Source organism: Centroberyx affinis, unplaced genomic scaffold, assembly GCF_046629955.1.
Source record: "Centroberyx affinis isolate AG114_WGS23_722 - 3 ecotype Tasmania unplaced genomic scaffold, CSIRO-AGI_Caff_v1 ptg004051l_1, whole genome shotgun sequence".
Classification (NCBI taxonomy): Eukaryota; Metazoa; Chordata; class Actinopteri; order Beryciformes; family Berycidae; genus Centroberyx; species Centroberyx affinis.
The window spans coordinates 157396-176075 of record NW_027281847.1 but is presented as its reverse complement, the minus strand read 5'-3'; the positions used below and the strand labels follow the sequence as shown (position 1 = coordinate 176075).

The 18680-nt window shown below is 41.5% G+C and overlaps 1 protein-coding gene across 1 annotated transcript in view; it reads right to left on the bottom strand.

The window, feature by feature from the left end:
* The window catches only part of LOC139663617 (polyprenol dehydrogenase-like), a 32232-nt gene that overhangs the window by 11381 nt on the left and 2171 nt on the right, over positions 1–18680 (bottom strand). Inside the window, exon 3 of the mRNA XM_071542340.1 lies at positions 10086–10154. Coding sequence (XP_071398441.1) covers positions 10086–10154 — 69 coding nt within the window. The remainder of the gene's footprint in view (positions 1–10085; positions 10155–18680) is intronic.

Below are 18680 nucleotides of genomic sequence, written 5' to 3'. Positions count from 1 at the left end.
AGGGGGGTTTAAAAGTGAATTACTACACTACTACTATAGTACAAAGTCTGAGTCTGACATCTCATGTCTCAATCTGGACCTTCAACAAGAAAAACTACATACTGCTACTCATCCCTACGACTCCAGACAGGCTGTAGAGGGTCAAACATAATGGAGGAAGACAGGAAGAAGACAGAGAGAGGAGGAGGCAGGAAAGTTGATAGAGTTGAGAGAGGAAAAGGCTGCTGTGACAGATGAGAGTGCAGCCGTCCCTGATGAACGTCTGATAGCGTCTGATAGTATCTCCTAGCCGTGCCACTCATCTCTGTGTGCGTGTGTGTGTGTGTGTGTGTGTGTGTGTGTGTGTCCCACCTGTCAGTCCCATCCTCTGAGCGGGTCCCCTAGGGGCCGGGCCTTTCAGACAGGACAGTCATATCTAGAAAGCACACTGGGAGTGAAATGCCATCGATCGGGCTCCGGCCCGGTGCTGCCAGCCCTCAATTAAGATCTCGGCGTCCTCCATAAAGCAGAGCGACCTCCACTCAATAACCTCAGCTCCGTCTTCAGAAACACTGACTGCGTCCCTATCATGCTGGGATCATCTGAAACTATGTATGAGCCCGGTGAGCCCGGTAATGCTGCCTTCAAGCGCTGTGGGAAATGCTGTAATTACGAGCTGAGCTGCATACAAACGACCCGACCACCGGCACAACAATACACTTGCCTATTCTCTGTCTGTGTGTCCATGTGTACGTGTGTGTGTGTGTGTGTGAGATGCCGGGGGACCAAACCATGGGGGTCCTATGTGTGGTATATAGGTAAATTGTGCACCCAATTATTTATTATAGCATAGTCTTGGTAACACAGCTGTTGAGTGAAAACAGTGCAGGAGGCAGTTGGAACATTTCTAGGGAAAGCCACTGAACTCTACCGTTCTTCTATTTTAATTATATCCATCTATTTTACAGGTGAGACGTTATACTAAACATGTATTATTTACATGATAGCTTACCTAATTCATTCACCTACATGAATGGCACTGGTTATGTTCAGAAATGTATTTATAGTACAGTATATTTGTTAAATGTTCAAGTCTTGATGAAGTTAACTGTTCTAAAGTTTTGGTCAGCTGTGACACGTTGTCATAGTAACCATAAACCACCTCCGGGTCAGGCTGAGGGATGGAAACAAGGGAATGCACATACAGTTATTATAACTGAAGGGCAACAGGAGATATTTACATGATTGAAATGTAATTTAATTTGATTTGAAACCTGTAAAAGAGAGTTATAGCCCATTGCATGCCATTTATACTCACCTTTTGTACTGTAATCTATTTTAATTTGTTGTAGTTTACCGTATATTTAATGTTCATTACATAATGAGTTGGCGGTTGGAACATCTCTGGGGAAAGACACTGCACTCTACTGCTCTACTATTTTAATTATATTTGTCTGTTTTACAGAATAAACCCAATCTTTTAAAATTTGTCACTGCAGACCCGAACATCAACAATGCAACATAGACACACCAATAATTACCCAGCATTCATCGAGTCTCCAACTCAAAATCATCATTCGCATTGCTTGAGCTGCACTTGCACCGAGGCTACCGTAATGACAAACTGATTTGATTTTGAAGAAATTTGGAGAAGTGATGCATCTCACCACTGCGTTCTGGCATTTTCAAAATTACACTGATTGGCCCAAGGGGAGTGCTATAATTACAGGTCAAAACAAGGTGACATATTTGATTGGCCATGAGGGGGGCTACATCATTCATGGGGGGGGCGACATGTTTACTATTGCCTTGTTTCTAAAGTAAAACATCAACCACCAAAAAACTGCTTTCGCTACATGGCCCATTTTGTTATTATTTCCAACCAGAAATACTTGAACCAGAAGCCACATTTATGACTTGTGAAACCTTGAAGGAAGCAAAAGTCAAAGCAAAAGTGGTTTTATGGAAGAATGGAAGAATGATTTCTACTTCTGGTCCAGAGCTGGTGGACCGTCGACTCGGATAGTTTTTTTTCCCCATCGATTCCCTTTGATAAACATACAGCTCGGTCCTCACATTCCCACCAATTTGTCCCATGTGGGTGGAGAGGCAATCACACACTAGTGAGCGTTACACAACAGCGTTACACACATCAGCTCCCTAGTTTTGAACACTAACTGTGATTGTAGACTGTTCCCGTCACATCGGTGCACACTGGGTATATATGAGTCCCAACAGCTTGTTGTCAGCTCGTCCAATCAGAAGTCATGTATCAACAGTCAGTCCTGGCTCAACTCGCTTGGTACAAAGGATACTACTGTATACTGTACCAAACTCACAATGTAGTGCAGAATGTGAAACAGAAGGTTATGAATAAACAAACAGTTGAAACCGCTAATGCATGTTCCACATTACTCACAACTAACAGTAGATGAGTAGATGATTCATTTCCTGGCTTGGAAGCTGTTGCACCTTCCTCTGCTCCCTGTTTTTTTTTTCACAAAAAGGATGAGGGGTGGACTGTCAATTTCCTTATATAACCCCCCCCCCACCCCCCCCCCACCCCCGCCCCCTTTCCACCTGGCTTTAACATGTATCATCATGTCTGGATACGATTTAGCTGGATTACATTTGCATAGACATTAAAATCCGTTTTCTTTTTCCCTCACCAAAACGCAGAATGCCAACGCTTCTTCTCGTAATAATTACATTCCAAATTGACAGTAAACACCTCGTCTCTCTGGTTCCCCATCCACCAGTATCCTGACGATCCATTTTTGACATTTATGATCTGCGCTCTAAAGTTTAGTTCTGTTTCGGTAGTTGGAGATACAACGCATTTACGCTTTGTTGCTATTGAGGCCAAATGCGTCTCTGACAGCCTCCGGAAGCGGTATGGGTAATCGGGTCTTGAAGGTGTCTTGGGTGCATTTACACCCGGATTTGACGTGTTTTTACTCTACAATACAAAGGATGCTTATTAATGCCAGGCAGAAAGGGGGTCAAAGCTGTTTGTGCCTAGAGATAGGCAAGTGGTTTAATTCCCCTGCGTATGGAGCCACATGTATTCCCCCAATGGCCTGGGATCAAATCTACTACTTCTCACCTACTCTGTCTCCCTCGCTGCAATCCCACTGTCTGAATAAAGTCTAACTAGAATACTAAAAGGAGGAGGAAAAAAAAACAGTACTTTCCAGAGATGTCTCAACCCCTCTGAAATCCTATAAACGCCTCATATGAGACCCAGAGGAGGTGGTATAAATAATTTCACTTTGCCCTGTCTGTTAATAAAGTGAAAACAATACAGTGGTATCAAAGCATATTTGGTCTGGGCATGGTGCCAGGGTGAGATCCACCGAGGAGGTTTTTATTCAGCTAATGTAGGAGAGAGGAGGCTTGCTGGCGACCCAGTCAACCTGGACTTGTACTGTTGATGGAATGATACACTCCCAAGCCAAGCCGGCTGTACATCCAATTCTGTTAATATAGTGGGGCTGTCTGCGTGGCGCTGATACACTGCGCTGTCACCATGATTCACACACACATGCTGGAAGACACACACAAAGACTGCAGCTCTAATACAAACAGACCCTGGCACATACATGTCACACACACACGCAATAAAAGATAATACACAAGAACATAGCTTTTTGCGCAAATGCACGCACTCACACAAAGACACACTCATGTACAAACACACACACACACACACACACACACACACCCCAACGAGGTCACAGTCTTTTGTAAACAGACTCCAACAGAGAAGCTAAGTGGCAGATTCAATTACTGTCATTACCCAACAAAGCAAAAACAAAGGCAAATCTAAAAATAATGTTAATTGGAGTGAATGAGCTTTGGAAAATTGCACGTTGGCAAAACACTGTGGGTTTGCAGGAAGGGAGCAGCTTGGTTACCTAAGCTGAGATTTTAATGTGTGTTAAAGACACACACACACACACACACACACACACACACAGATTCCCTAGCTTCACACTGTTAATCTCGGCCTATGGTTTGAGGCAGAATGTGTTACTTTCAAGTGCACCGTGACTAAAGTTAGTGGACAGACAGTGCTGCCTGTGGCAAAAATACAGAAATACCCCTTATCTGTGTGTGTGTGTGTGTGTGTGTGTGTGTGTCACGCAATACATTGCATGTTCGTAATTTAAAGTAAAATGCCTTAAGCCTCATTGCCGTCTAAAGTCATTAGCATATTTCCATAGGATTACATAGAGGTGTTCTAGGGACAGTTCATTACCTTGCCAACAGTGGTTTATCAGGCAATACACTGCAGCATGATTGCAAATGGACACACACACACACACACACACACACACACACACACACACACACACACACACACACACTTAGTTACATGCTACACAGGTGCACAAACTCATACATGAAAAGAACACACACACATAATCAAAACAGCACACACTCGCATGTAAATACACACGCCTAACAGAAAATCATTAGAATATTCCTATAATATTAATATAGGGACTTATAGTGTGTCTGTGGTGAGTTATCGTTACTTTATCATATTTTACACTGTTTTTATATCTCCTATACAATTCTGTTGCTTTTGCTTCCTTGCTTTATTTTTCATTGGAATGAATAGCAGAGAAATCCCATTTATTGCTGACCTTCACACAGCCAATAGCAGTATTGCTTCAGGTACATATTCTATGTACAAGGCCACTCGCTACATTCCAGATACAACAAAACTCCACTGAACGCCGTCTTGGCGCGCGATGTGACATGAAATTACTTTTCTGCCTCTCACAGATAACCAGGGCCCAGCCAGTCAGAGATGTGGTGCTTACATTTAAATGCCTCCAGTGTGATGTGATACTGAAAGAGTCCAACTGCACACAACGCAGCCGGTCACGGCCACAAGCGCTTGTCGGCAGTGTAATAGAGACGCTCAAATGCTAGCGAATTGTGAACATGATCATCAGTTATTATCCTTCAAGGGCGTCCTGGTGGCTCAGCTTGACACTGTGATCCGATGTGGTCCTGGGTTCCACTTCAACTGGTTTTGGTTGGAAATATTAATAATAAAATGGACTCTGTAACAAATCTGTTTTTGGTGGCTATTATTTCATTTTAGAAATCAATTACTGCAAACCGAGGAGGAGAAAATGCGTTGATGTTTTATTTAATTTATGAGCGAAACATTGTTCTATACTATCTGCAGCTGTGTCTCCAACATCCAGAGGACAACTTAAAAGAATGCACGAAAATGCATGATGACTAAAACTTATATATATAAATATAATGCTAAAATACATCAATTGTTGACATGGCTTCATGCTCTCCGCCCTCTAAACATCCACTTTTCCATTGCATTTAGAACTCTGTTGTCGTTCATGTGCGCTCAATGCATAAATCTGATATTTCCGTCAGCACTTGAGGGCAGCGTTACTTTCTATCTCAGGCCCAGAGCGCACTAGAGGATTATCAGGCAGATTAACACCAAATGTGGCCATCCCAACAATTGGGAGACTGATGGTCTGCGCAGATTATCTGGTAGTGTGAAGACTTTACAGCAATGAAAACAAACCCGTTTGGTATTATTAGGAAATTCAAGGCGCTGAGACTGTATTGGTACAGCACGTTTATGCAATATCAAGACTCATAAACTTATGACCGCACCAACATGTTTAACAGGAGAATTTGATCTGTCAGACTGCATTGACATTCATCTCTACTTCTAACACATACACAGAGAGAGAGTGAGAGAGAGAGAAGACATAATATAGATCATCGTCAAAAGTATCAAACTGATGTAAATTACATGAAAACAATGTCTTTTAAGAGGAATAAGGGCATAGATTAATATTTTTCTGAAAATAAAATGAATTTTTGTTCATATTGGTGGCTATTTGCCTTTTGATGATCACTGACTGGAGGTCATAGTTCACATCAGTGCACAGACACATCACCCTCAGACTAACAGTACTGTAGTGCAGGGTCCATGTCAGGGACTCCCAAATACACACACATTAGGTCATGGACCTCCATCTGATAAGATTTTGTCTCAGGGACCCATGTGGAAAAATGTTTGTTGTTGAATTATGCTGCATTCAAGTGCTTCTTGTAAGCTCGTACTTATTTTCTTAGTTTATTTCTCCTAGTTAGGGTGCTAGTAGGTCTTTATTACATCTTTTGCAGTGATATACTGTAAATAAACTCTTGGCTAAATAGTATTTGCAGCTCTTGTCTCTTCAGCACATAAAGGACAAAAAAATTAATTAAAATCTGCTCAAAAATTCAACTTAAATACTAAATAAAATACTATATTTGTTCAGTGGCTATCAGAGCTGCCCTTCTACCACTGTACCAAATTTTGGAAAAATTGACAGGGCGGTTATGTCTAAACTGGAAATGAGCTCTCCAGTGCCTTCATGTTGTTTGATTGGGCCAAAAATGGAGGGTTTGCCTCTTCTTCTGTCTGCTGATAAGCCACACTGTAGGCAAGTTTGATGGTGTTAGGTGAAACCCTTCCTATGTTATATGCCTTTTTGTGAGAAGCCACGCCCACTGCCACGCCCCCCTTTGGCCAATTGGTGTCAAAACTTAATCAGTTCTTCCTTGCCCCATGACCAACCTTTCCACAAAGTTTCAAGAAAATCCATTGATAACTTTTTTGAGATATCCTGCTGACAGACAGACAAACAAACAGACAGACAGATAGAATGGGGTGAAAACATAACCGTTGGCGGAGGTAAAAAGCCTGTTTAAGATGAACAAGAGTGGACTGTGATGCGATGAAGACGTCCACCAATAGAGGGCGCATGCCATTCTATCAGTAGTGACTGGAGAGGAAGCCGTTGGCAGGTGGAGTTAGCCAAAGAAAACTGTGTATAGAAGAAGTTGCGTTATGGATAACAAGACATGGCTTCAATTCATGACTTTTTTCAGTCTTTGCAGAAATGAGTGGTGAATGACGGCGGAAAGCCAAGGTGATGTTGGAAGTGTCCAGTTAAAGTTTGTAACGTTACAAAGCCAGGGGTTTGGTTTAAGTTGGACGTGGTGACAAAGCCACGTTCACCTGGAATTTCTTTATTTCCGACAGCACCTGAAGGCAGCATTAGTATTACATTGTAGAACTGTCTACACTGTACGTGGGCAGATAACAACTGCCAGAGTGAAACCTATGATTACACCAGTCATTCTTATACATTCTCTAATTGGCATAATGTGTAATGAATTAAGTTATAGTGGAGATTAAACTGCTTCTCATTTCGCACGGGGACCGCCTGAGGTCCAGTTTGCTGGACTCCTTCTATTTCTCTTTCCTTCTATTTCTCTTTCCCCATAACACACACACACAAAAAAAAAACGTGCGAGAACACTAGGAGGGGTGCCAAAGGACGTTTGGACAGAGATGTTTAAAGCTCCTGCCTCACATACTAATGAGAATCCATTACCTTCTCATTCCCAAACACACTCACTCACACACACATTCTCATTCAGGGCACAGGCATCTGGCTACAGACACCCCCCCCCCCCTCTCTCTCTCCCTCCTTGTCCCCTATGCCTCAGTGCCTGCCAATTACAAAAGGAGTAATCAATTCCACCACGGCCCCGTCTAGGGAAATCGACTTCAATGACACTGGCTACATGGCCGCTGTCGCTGTACCTGACAGCCACTTAGACACAGCGGAGGGACCCAGCTGGCCCGCTTTCCGCTGCAGGGCCAAACAGGGCTAACCGGGGCCCGCTCCCAATTAGTGGCGCTCCATTTCCTATCATACATAGTTTTTGTTTGTTTTATTTGTCTCGGTATATATACGTTCCGCTGCTGCTGGTGTTCTGCGTATGTGCTGTAAGTCATATATTTTCACTTTTCTTTCATGTGTTTCTACTCCACAAGTTCAAGTGGCAGAACTATCAGCTGTGTTATGTGTAATACCCCCATTTGTTCTACTCTTAATTATGTCCTACTTTTCCTTGTTGTATCCTATTTCTATTGACTGCCGCAAGCATCCAATTTCCCCACAGGGATCATTAAAGATTAATCTCATCTGATCTTATTTCCCACTAAATATAAAATATTTCCTTGGTTCTTTTACCACTTGTTGCTAGAGTTGTCAGCTGGGATTTCACTTGCTTTATCACATGTTCTCAACCAATGACTGATAGCCATTTTAGCATATCAAGGTATATATGATATATATATATATATGTGTTCACAAAGCGTTGTGGCCTGAGATGGTTAACAATCATTCCATATAAATCAAGAAGCAGATGGATGCTTTACAATGTAACACTAGCCTGCAGTTAGCTCCAACAATCAGAAGTCATGTACAATATTATAATATAAACACAAGAGTCAGTGAAATGTGACAACCCAAACAGGTTCAGTAGGTATTATAAGAACAATTATTATATTATAATAACAATTACAACCAAGGTGACTTGCTGATTCACAGTTTGACCAGCATCAGACTTGAGAAAACCTGATAAAACAAACATACTATATTTATCATGTTTTCATGTTGCATACTAATACATTTAGCGTTGTTAATTAGTTAATTTGGCAGATCATCTTTGTCATAATGACAAATGCCGGTGCAGTCAGTGTGCAGAAATCAAAGCGGCAGAAGCTCCTACACCGTGTCGCACCAGTGAAACTGGAAACTGGCCCGGCCCTATTGGTCATGCCTGACTGTCTCTGGTTTTGGGCGGGTAATCCCCAGTGTAAAGTCTATTCATTTCTGTCTAGTGTCATGACAGGACACATAATTACACCGTGGTCACAACTCTCCTGTGCTGCAGCCACTATTAGACTATTTGAACTTAGACAATCTGCAGACTGCCAAAAACAAAACACATTATTACATTATTAATTCTCATCATAACACATTATGGCATTTACAGAGATGTCAGTTCCAACTGGTTTGCTATTATCAGATGACCTGGCAAACAATAGGCAATAGGCACTGGATTTTTTTACTGTCCGGACTTGTAAATTTAAAATTACAGATGCCTATTTATTACAGTTACAGAACCTCCACTAGTAGTAATAATATAATCCAAATTGTCTTAAGCCCTATTCACACAGAACTAGTATTATCACTTTGCAAATTATAAGCATGGCAGATTCGCACGGGACTAAAATCACAGATGATCTCCGCAATTATTACAAATCACTTCACGCCCCCCGAGGAAAATGGGCTAGTGACAAGCCTTAGCGGGCCGCTAAAGACTCAAGGCCCTTCGGTACAGCAAAGGATGACTTATGAGGCTCCTTAGTCACAAGAATATGGTGGAATTTATGGTGCTGCGAAGGTCGGCCGAATCCATTTCTCAACATGCGAGTTATAGTGACCAGTCTAACCTTTGGTCAATGGAATAATAAATCTCTTCCTTGCTGTCATTTGTCTCCCCTTCCTCCTCCTCCTCGTCTTTCTCTCTCCTCTTTAGTCCATCTCTCTCTCTTCTCTCTTACAGTGTTTTTCCCTGTTGCCCCCCCTCTCCCGCTCTTCCTCTCCTCATACCCCTCCTCTTTTATTTTCCCCTTGTATCTCTTGTTCATCCTCCTCTCCTCCTCGGAGTACATCGGCAGTAGCGGTAGTCAACCTCATTACTACTATCGTTATCATTATTATTCAGTCCTGGTAGGACAAGAGAGCCCACAGCCACTGTACAGCCAGCATGGGAGCTCTGTGTGTGTGTGTGTGTGTGTGTGTGTGTGTGTGTGTGTGTGTGTGTGTGGACTGCATTGCTATGAGCAAATGTGTGTAAATATATGAGCTGCATACCTACAAGTGTGTGTGGACTGCATGGCTGTGAGCAAGCAAATGTGTGTGTGGGAGTGCGTGTGTGTGTGTGTGTGTGTGCACGCACAAGTGTGTGCATGTGAGTGGTATACCTGCAAGGCTGCAAGTATGTGTGTGTGTGTGTGTGTGTGTGTGTGTGTGTGTGTGTGGTAAAGCCTGTAAAAACAAGCCTGAGGGACACACTGCTGCAGCTCTGCCCTTTATCTTCAAACGTTGGCAGAACAAAACAAAGTGCAAAAATGTGTGTGCGTGTGTGTGTGTGTGTGTGTGTGTGTGTGGGTGTGTGTGTAGACATATTTGCATCGTTACCTTTGGCCTCTTTGTACTCTTCGCGGATCCTTCTGACTGCTGTCAGACCCTTCTGCTCATCCCTTCCACCTGAGAGAGAGAGAGAGAGAGAGAGAGAGAGAGAGAAAGACAAAGAGAGAGAGAAACAGAGGGAGAGAGAGAGAAAGACAAAGAGAGAGAAACAGGGATAGAGAGAGAGAGAGCGAGAAAGACAAAGAGAGAGAGAAACAGGGATAGAGAGAGAAAGACAAAGAGAGAGAGAAACCGGGAGAGACAAAGAGAGAGGGAAACAGAGGGGGAGAGAGAGAGACAGAGAGAGAAAGACAAAGAGAGAGAGAAACAGAGGGAGAGAGAGAAAGACAAAGAGAGAGAAACAGGGGGAGAGAGAGAGAGACAGAGAAAGACAAAGAGAGAGAGAAACAGAGGGGGGGGGAGAGAGAGAGAGAGAGAGAGAGGTTACTACAGTGTCTGATATGGCCTTACTAGCTTTATTACAATAATCATTTAATGTATAAACTGCTGTTTGTTGATTTTGACTTTGACTTGTGATGAGACTTATATAATGTATATCTTATAAACACACACTAGCATTACTTTTGTACACAAGACATATTAATAACAACATATATTGTGTTCAAATGTATTGTCATTAACATATGTTGTACTGAAAAGTAACACAAATGTGTGTTGTCCCAAAGACACACAAATATGCTAAAAAAGACACACTTTTTTTTTTTGAGTGTAGTAATAGATGGACAAGCATTATTATCAGTATCAATAAGCAGCATGGATAATGGCATCAGTAATGATAAAAATTTATAGTATATCAATTAATAGTATTGATAAAATCCTAACAATACCCAACCCTAGTCTGTGTTCTCATCACTTAACAGGTAAGTTGACCAACGTGCCAAAAGCTTGCTGTGTTCCTTTAAAGTTAGACAATTTATTTTAAGACTTTTTCAGACTTTTTAAGCACCAGCGGATACCCTGGTGAGAGATACAGTGATTTACACTCGGGACAGACATTTTGTTTATCGAGGACGTCTGCATATAAATGAAGCCCGCCACAATGAAAGAGAGGAGAAGGGATTTAGAACGAGAGAGAGAGAGAAAATATGAGGAAGGGAGAAAGAAACAGGAGAGAGAGACAGAGAGAGAGAGAGAGAGAGAGAGAGAGAGAGAGATGGAAAGCTGGTGTGTCTCATCTTCTGATCCCCTTCTCCAAGAGTAAACTTCCTCCCAAAGCAGTTAGATGCACGCTCACGCACACACACACACACACACACACACACACACACACACACAGATACACACAGGCACACACAAAGACACAGAGACACAAATAAACACAAACTCTTGCTCTCTCCACACACATACTGATACAAACACACACACACACACACTCTCTGTCCACACATGCTGGCACACACACACACTTTCTCTGTGCACACACACACACAAACCTGCTCTTTCCACACGCATACTGACACACACAATCTCTCACTTGCTCTCTCCACACATGCATCTGACACACACACAAACAAACACACACTCTCTCCGCACAGGCAAACTAACACACACACAAAAACACAAACTCACCCATTCCCTCCACACACACACACACACACACACACACACACACACACACACACTAATCTTGGATTATCATGCAGGCCTTTTCAAGGGCACTGCATCGTTTGGCCTGATGCACCGCAGTTCAGGCAGGGCTGAAGGAACACGGCTCTTCTGGGTGAACGCTGCATGAGGGACAGACACAAACACACACACACACACACACACACACACACACACACACACACTTTCCTAACAAAATAGTAGATCTGCAACAGGCTACTCTGCTGAACCCACAATCACAAACATGCACAAACACACTGCGTATGATTTAGCACACACTTTTTGCACAACCGCTCTAGGTCAAAGCTTTCCATTAGAATAGCCGCTGATTAAAACTTTGCCCTTAGGAAATAATTTGCCTACTAAATATTTTGGGCTTGGGGGGGGGGGGGGGATATTAAACACATAACCCAATTAATTCATTAAAATAATCTCGCCGGCTGCTGAACAAATGAACGAACCGAGCATGACAGAGTAAGAGGGTCTTAACACGCAGCTCATACCTGGAATATTACGCTAACAACTGTAATGGGCGAGGGAGAAGCCCAGCGGTCCATCCAGCTTCACTGGCTGGATGGCAGATGTGGATTGGAAAGAAACACAAATTGGAAATAAACTTTAACTTTAAAGGTGCCATGTGTAGCATTTTTGAAAAACATGTCATTGTCAAATTATTTGTGATATCTTGGTTTATGATTATCATAAACAAATTGGAAACCTTCTATTTCATGGCACTGGTATTGTTAGTACTAGTGTTTCTCAAAATTAAGACCACATTTCCCATAAACCCTGTTGCTTCTTGTCCCCCCCGCCCCCTTTCTGGCGTGGATAAGAAGAGGATAAACATGTTGGAAGTGAATTTTCCATCAGCCTTTCACTCCTTCCACCAGCTTTAGCTCCGTTTGCTCTGGAAGAACAGCGCCTTCTTCCTGTTCTGTGCCGTAAAGCAATCCAGCAGATTTCCCGCCAAATCCGACCAGGTGGCACACAATGTAAAATACAGAGTAGAGACTGGTAGAGGCTGACAGTCTTCTCGGTGATGGTCTCACTTGTTTACAATAATTATATCATCTCAAAATGAATGTGGTAATGATTTATTGATGCTACAAAATGCTACACGCAGCACCTTTAAACTGTGGTAGATTTAACAAAGGATATGTCACAGCAAGTCAAGAGAGTGGGATCGCAATCACTCTGATAAGATTAGATGAAACTTTAATAACCCCTTTGGAGAAACTGGGTCGATGCAGCAGTAACAGTAATAGCAAACAGCAAAGAAAAATAGAATATAAATAAGAATATAGAAAATGGGGGTATAAAAACATAACACAACCAACAATTTAAAGGACATAGTAGGACACATAGTGGCAAAAATGTTTTTCTCAATCTGAAATATACCAAGGATGGGAAATATATGCAGCATGAGATTAGTAAAAAAAAAATTAAAACTATCAAGATATATTATGCATTTACTGGCAAATGTGCACATTTCCCAAGGTAATTGTGTTAATCCGGTGTGTAGGCTACACTTCCCAGTTAATGTGAGTGGAAAACGGCAGTCACAGCAGCGTGAATGAAAGTTCATCGATAAATCCCATCAAGGCTTATGTAACAAAATTGGCCCGCAGAGCGTTTTTTTGCCTCCGCCGTAACAAATCTGTTATGATGATGTGCGTTTTGAGGAGACAGAAATGATTCCCTTTCTGAACCTGACTTATCAATCATGCATATTACAATCTGATTTGTATGCCAATTTTCAGTGAAATGTAATAAAGTCACAGATGAAAAACATGCAGCCTGCTATTATTTCACATATTTGATCGGCTAATGGAGTATCAGTCTTTATTCATGATTTTGTGATTTGTAGAGAGGCAGCTCTGTTTAAGGGACAGGTGGATAGATGTACAGAGATTGAAGCACAATAAAACAACAGTGCCCATATCTCATTAACAATAATCATAATAATTATTATCATAACAATAATGGCATCATTACTCAATTGTATTTAACATGTCTGAATTACAAATTTAGACTAGTCTGAATGAGAACACATCATCTCCAAGTGGCAGCATCAAAACGTACTGACGCACTAACGGGCCAGTAGTTTCAGTGTTCGGGCCAGTAACTTTGAAAACCACTGGCCCAGATGGCTCGTGGAAAATTCACCTGAATGTCAACTATTGACCTAGTTGATGCATGGTTCCTTTTTATATCAACACCTTTTTTTTTAGCATCAGTTAGGGGCAGTAAAGTCCAGACTGACTGTGCCCACTTATCTGAAAATAAAACTTTATGTATTCAAGTGAATGTAGTATTTACACAATTACACAGAATTACACAAGAAATATTAAGACTTTCACACTGCACATACTGCATATTTTCATATATTGTCTCATTATACATATTTTTCATTCTTTTTTTGCATCAGTATGTTCTACCGCTGTTATTTTGCACACCCTGCATACATACTTTCCATTCATTCCACTTCTATTTAATACATTCTACTGTTGTAATTGTTGGCGGTGTTATGTTGAATACACACCCATTCGCTCCATTCTTGTTTCCTTTGCTGTTATCTAGTTACTATTTTGCTGCTGTGACGACCCACTTTCCCCACAGCGATCATTAAAATTTCATCGCATCTTATCTTAAACATACTCAGAAAGGCAGCATTACCCCAAAATCCGACTCAAAAAAAAACACTTGGAGAGCTGCTGCAAATTATTTACTCTCCACCTCTGCTACTTTTCCAGCGACCGGTTTAACTGAAATATCTTCACTTCATGAATTACCTCAAGAAGTGGAAGGATATTTGCAGTGAATATAAACCGAGAACACACATAATATTGTGTGGGACTACAACAGACACTAGCAAATGTATTGATTTTGTGTGTGTGTGTGTGTGTGTGTGTGTGTGTAGCCGTAGTGCTCTAGTCTCATTCATGTTCCGCTCAGACAGTCTCCAAGGATACACTGACATTGACATTGCGGTATACACACTGAATGAATAAAGCGGAGTTTTCTTAAAAGTTTTCAAGCTCGGGAGCTGCACGGGGAATGCAGTCTCGCCCTGCAAGCCAGGCTCATGAAAAAATATGACTGTGCTGCACATGGAAGAATCCTGCAGCTGTTACAGGCCTGCAAACCCATCCATCCAATAAGATTCTTGACTTATATGCTATTTCTACTCTAAATAAATGTTTTACTGTAATGTTTCAAATATAACCCAAGTTTTTCATGGCATATAATGTTTTTTTTTGGAGGGATCCCTGTCTGCATTCTTCATTATGAGCTCAAAAACCGGTCTAATTCTAACGGGTAACGCCACCCTTCCTCCTCAGCCTCCTCTCTCCTTGCTCTCTTGCCAAAGAAAGCCATTATTTTTAGTGCCCTGACTCATTCTATAACAAGCAAATAGTAAACATGTTGTCCCCCACCAGTGATGTAGTTCCCCCCCTTGGGTCAGTCAGTGATTGCTGAGTGTATTTGAAATATGAGTGAAATTGTATAAGCATTTTCATATGGGACAATGAAAGGACAGATTGACCATATATTTCTGTTGCCTACTCTCCTCAGAATTAGGCTAACAAATTGTATCTTGAAATGTAGTAACTGTAATTAAATACAATCCTCACATTACACAATGTACACTACAATACAATTTATAATACAATATCCAATATAACATACAACACCAGGAGCGTGAGTGTTATGAATAATATAAATGCTAAATGATAAGTGATATATGGTATTGCACAGTAGGTAAGTGGTAATATGATATAAGTAGTCAACACTGAGGCACAGTGGTAGTGCAGTGATGATGCAATAACAGTACAACAGTCCAACAACTGCACAATAACTACAGTGTCTTGTGGTTAGAGGTTTGCCCAAAAATTCTCCATTGACTCTCAGTTCAACACATCAACCCAGTTTGATGTCTCCAAGTGTGTAGTGTGTGTAGACTATTATGTTACCTATGATAACTTTAACTGTATTGCTTTACCACTGAGTCCCCATTCATTGTCCCTCCCATTGTATGATAACTTTAACTGTATGACCTGCTTTACCACTGAGTCCCCATTCATTGTCAATGGCGCCCCCTAGCGGCACAAAGTCAACATTACAGTGTGACTAACAAACGAATGAACAAACTACCGGACGGAGACCGATCCATAGTCCCCCCCTTTGGTGGGGGACAATTAAGATGTGATATCAATATATAGGTTCCTCATAGTCAGTCAGCTGGAATGTCGATCGATAATGAATCCAGGTTGATTAGCAGACTCTATGCTGATATGTAGGCTGTTTGCTAACTGGATTTGTGCTTTAATTACTTTACTACTGGGTAATTTTGAAAGATATTACTGACTTCATGAGAATGATTAAAGCATGTTGCGGTCCAAAAAAATCCTGTTTTACGTAGTGTGTTCTTTAAGAAACAACCAAGCATGACCAAGCCCCTCATGAAATAAAACAAAACAGAAGAAGAATAAAAGATTGTAACCTTCTACTCTCATCCTGCAGGCTCAGGCCAGGATCACACCTCATGCATTAAAACTACAACATGCAACTGTTTGACTTTAGAATAAACATAAATAAATCACATCTTGTCATATCAGTCTGGGTCTGTCTGTGACCAGGAAATGCTTAAATCCCCATTTGCCTGAAACTGGCTTTTCAATGATGTCTGCGATGTTCTGGGGTGTGTCCTATTTGCTGTGGGCGTGGCCAGCAGTGAGTTGGGTTGTGACTATCAAGGTGAGGCTAGTGGCCACAGAACAGGAAGTCATAGTAACAGCAACAATGGTGGAAAAAACAAAACCCTTTGAAAATCACGGTGAACATCAAGGTTGCTTTTTCTACTGCCAATTCCCTGCATTTGCTGTTTCAAGGTAGACAGCTCATAAAGATGAGTGACTGTTTGGGGCGGAAACTTGACCAACTGAGAGAAAGGAGGGCGGGACTAAATACACTTCCTGTCTCAAGGTGAGAAGTTGCATATTGTAGCTTTAAATGTGTTACTTCCCAATGTTTCATTAATTCATTTCAATGAGAGAATCCCTTCAGAAAACCACTGTTGTTTTGCACTGAGGAACAAAATAAAATCCCTTCAGAGGTCTAACTATCACAGGATGATGAGATTTGAGGGAAATTACAGAGATCCTTTATACTGTATGTGGTGGAAGTTTCCTGTAATAAAAGAGACTTGGAGAGTAGAGTTGTCTTTCTGTCGTCTTTATTGCCTGCAGACAAGGCACAATGCATTCACAACAGGTGTGATCAGCAAAGGGCGAGAAACCAAGCCTTTGTCTCTGTCTTATAGCTGAAGCCCCAGAAAGCCTGGCCCATCCCTATTTTAGGTTTCTTCTGATAAGACGTTTCGGTGCATAACAAAATCCAGTTCGTACTGGACACTCCAGGCCATCTCTGGGCAGAACTTTTATTTATCTCAAACTGGTGGAGAATGGAAAATTACTGAAGCAGAGACAGCATTCAACTGAGGAATGAGATTGTGCTTAATACATAATGAATAGAATGGTATATAATGGTATAATTTCTACTACACTGTATGAATAGTCCTGTGGAATTACATACACAGCACACAAATACTACACTCCTGGACCTCGCCCAGTAAAACTAATATAGTTCAAATAGTTCTTTATACAGACTTAAAATACACGTAAAACTCATGTGTAGCTGTTTCATACTGTCAGTCCTTGTATCAAAAGTCGAGTCAAACAATTTGAAAATGAAAAAGAGTTATTAATCCCATAAAAGCCATTTCCTTTACTGAATTCCTTAAACTATCCTGCAACACAATAGTGCATCTACACACCTTTATTATGCAAAAAGCCTCTCATACTTTAAATCTGCATAGCTCCTCGCATTTAACGACCAATTTGGCAACAAATAGCATTTCTATCCCGGTGGAGATCAAAAAGCCTTTACATCACCTCCCGCCAGATTTCCTCACGATGAAAACAAATCGTTTTGATGTTATCTGAAGCCTTAAGACTGATCAGCGGGAATGTCGGGAGGCTTCTGAATGCGCTGTTGACCCTCTGATACTAATTAAGCATCTGTGACAGCTACAGGCTTTAAGCAGGCATACACAGAGGAGGCATTCAAAATCAGCCTGTCACCGCAAAACCACGGCTTTTCTCACACAGTACACATTACTGTATGACAGAGAGATGCATCTATAGCAAGGCAGGAATCTAACCTCTAACCTGGCAGAGAGAGAGACAGGATAAAGTGGCTTTGTGGTGAGTCAGACACGCATACAGATACATGTATCATTCATAAATCTAACCTACAGTGTACAAATATTGATTCAGGGCAAGACTAACAAGAGCAGCAGTACATGACAGAACTGACAATCAGCTTTACTGTTCGGTGTGTGTTTGTGTGCGTATGTATGGCAAATGTCACACCTAGAACAACTACATCAGTTATTATCATTATCATTATTATCTATCGATCCCTGCAGGGAGGTGGTGTTTATGGGCGAGCACATCCTCTCGCTTTTTTGTTGATTGGTTTATACTGGGTGGGAAAGCCGACTGGATTCTTCCTTGAAATCTTGCCAGCTAATAATTAGGACTGGACTGATATATGGGGCTGATATTGGCATTTAATAAAAAATCAGATATGGTCCAGCCAGTGTCGTCCACCTCTGATATGATGGATATGATGTAGTTTGTCTCATTAAATGTAGATAGAACTGATCAAAACTACGTAGGGATTTAATGATACATTCTGCTCAACATTTAACCATAAAGGAGTATGTTATTGTACATGCTGCAGCGTGTTGCTAGTGTTACCTGGAGGGCAAGGCTGTCTTACAATACTCGCTAACAGTCTTTGTCTTGTCAGTTGTCTTGCTGCCGTTTTCTTCCTTCACTGGAAAGCCAACATGCTGCCACACAGCAGACTGAGAACCTGACGGAGCGTCCCCCCACTTTCAGTTTGGCCTGA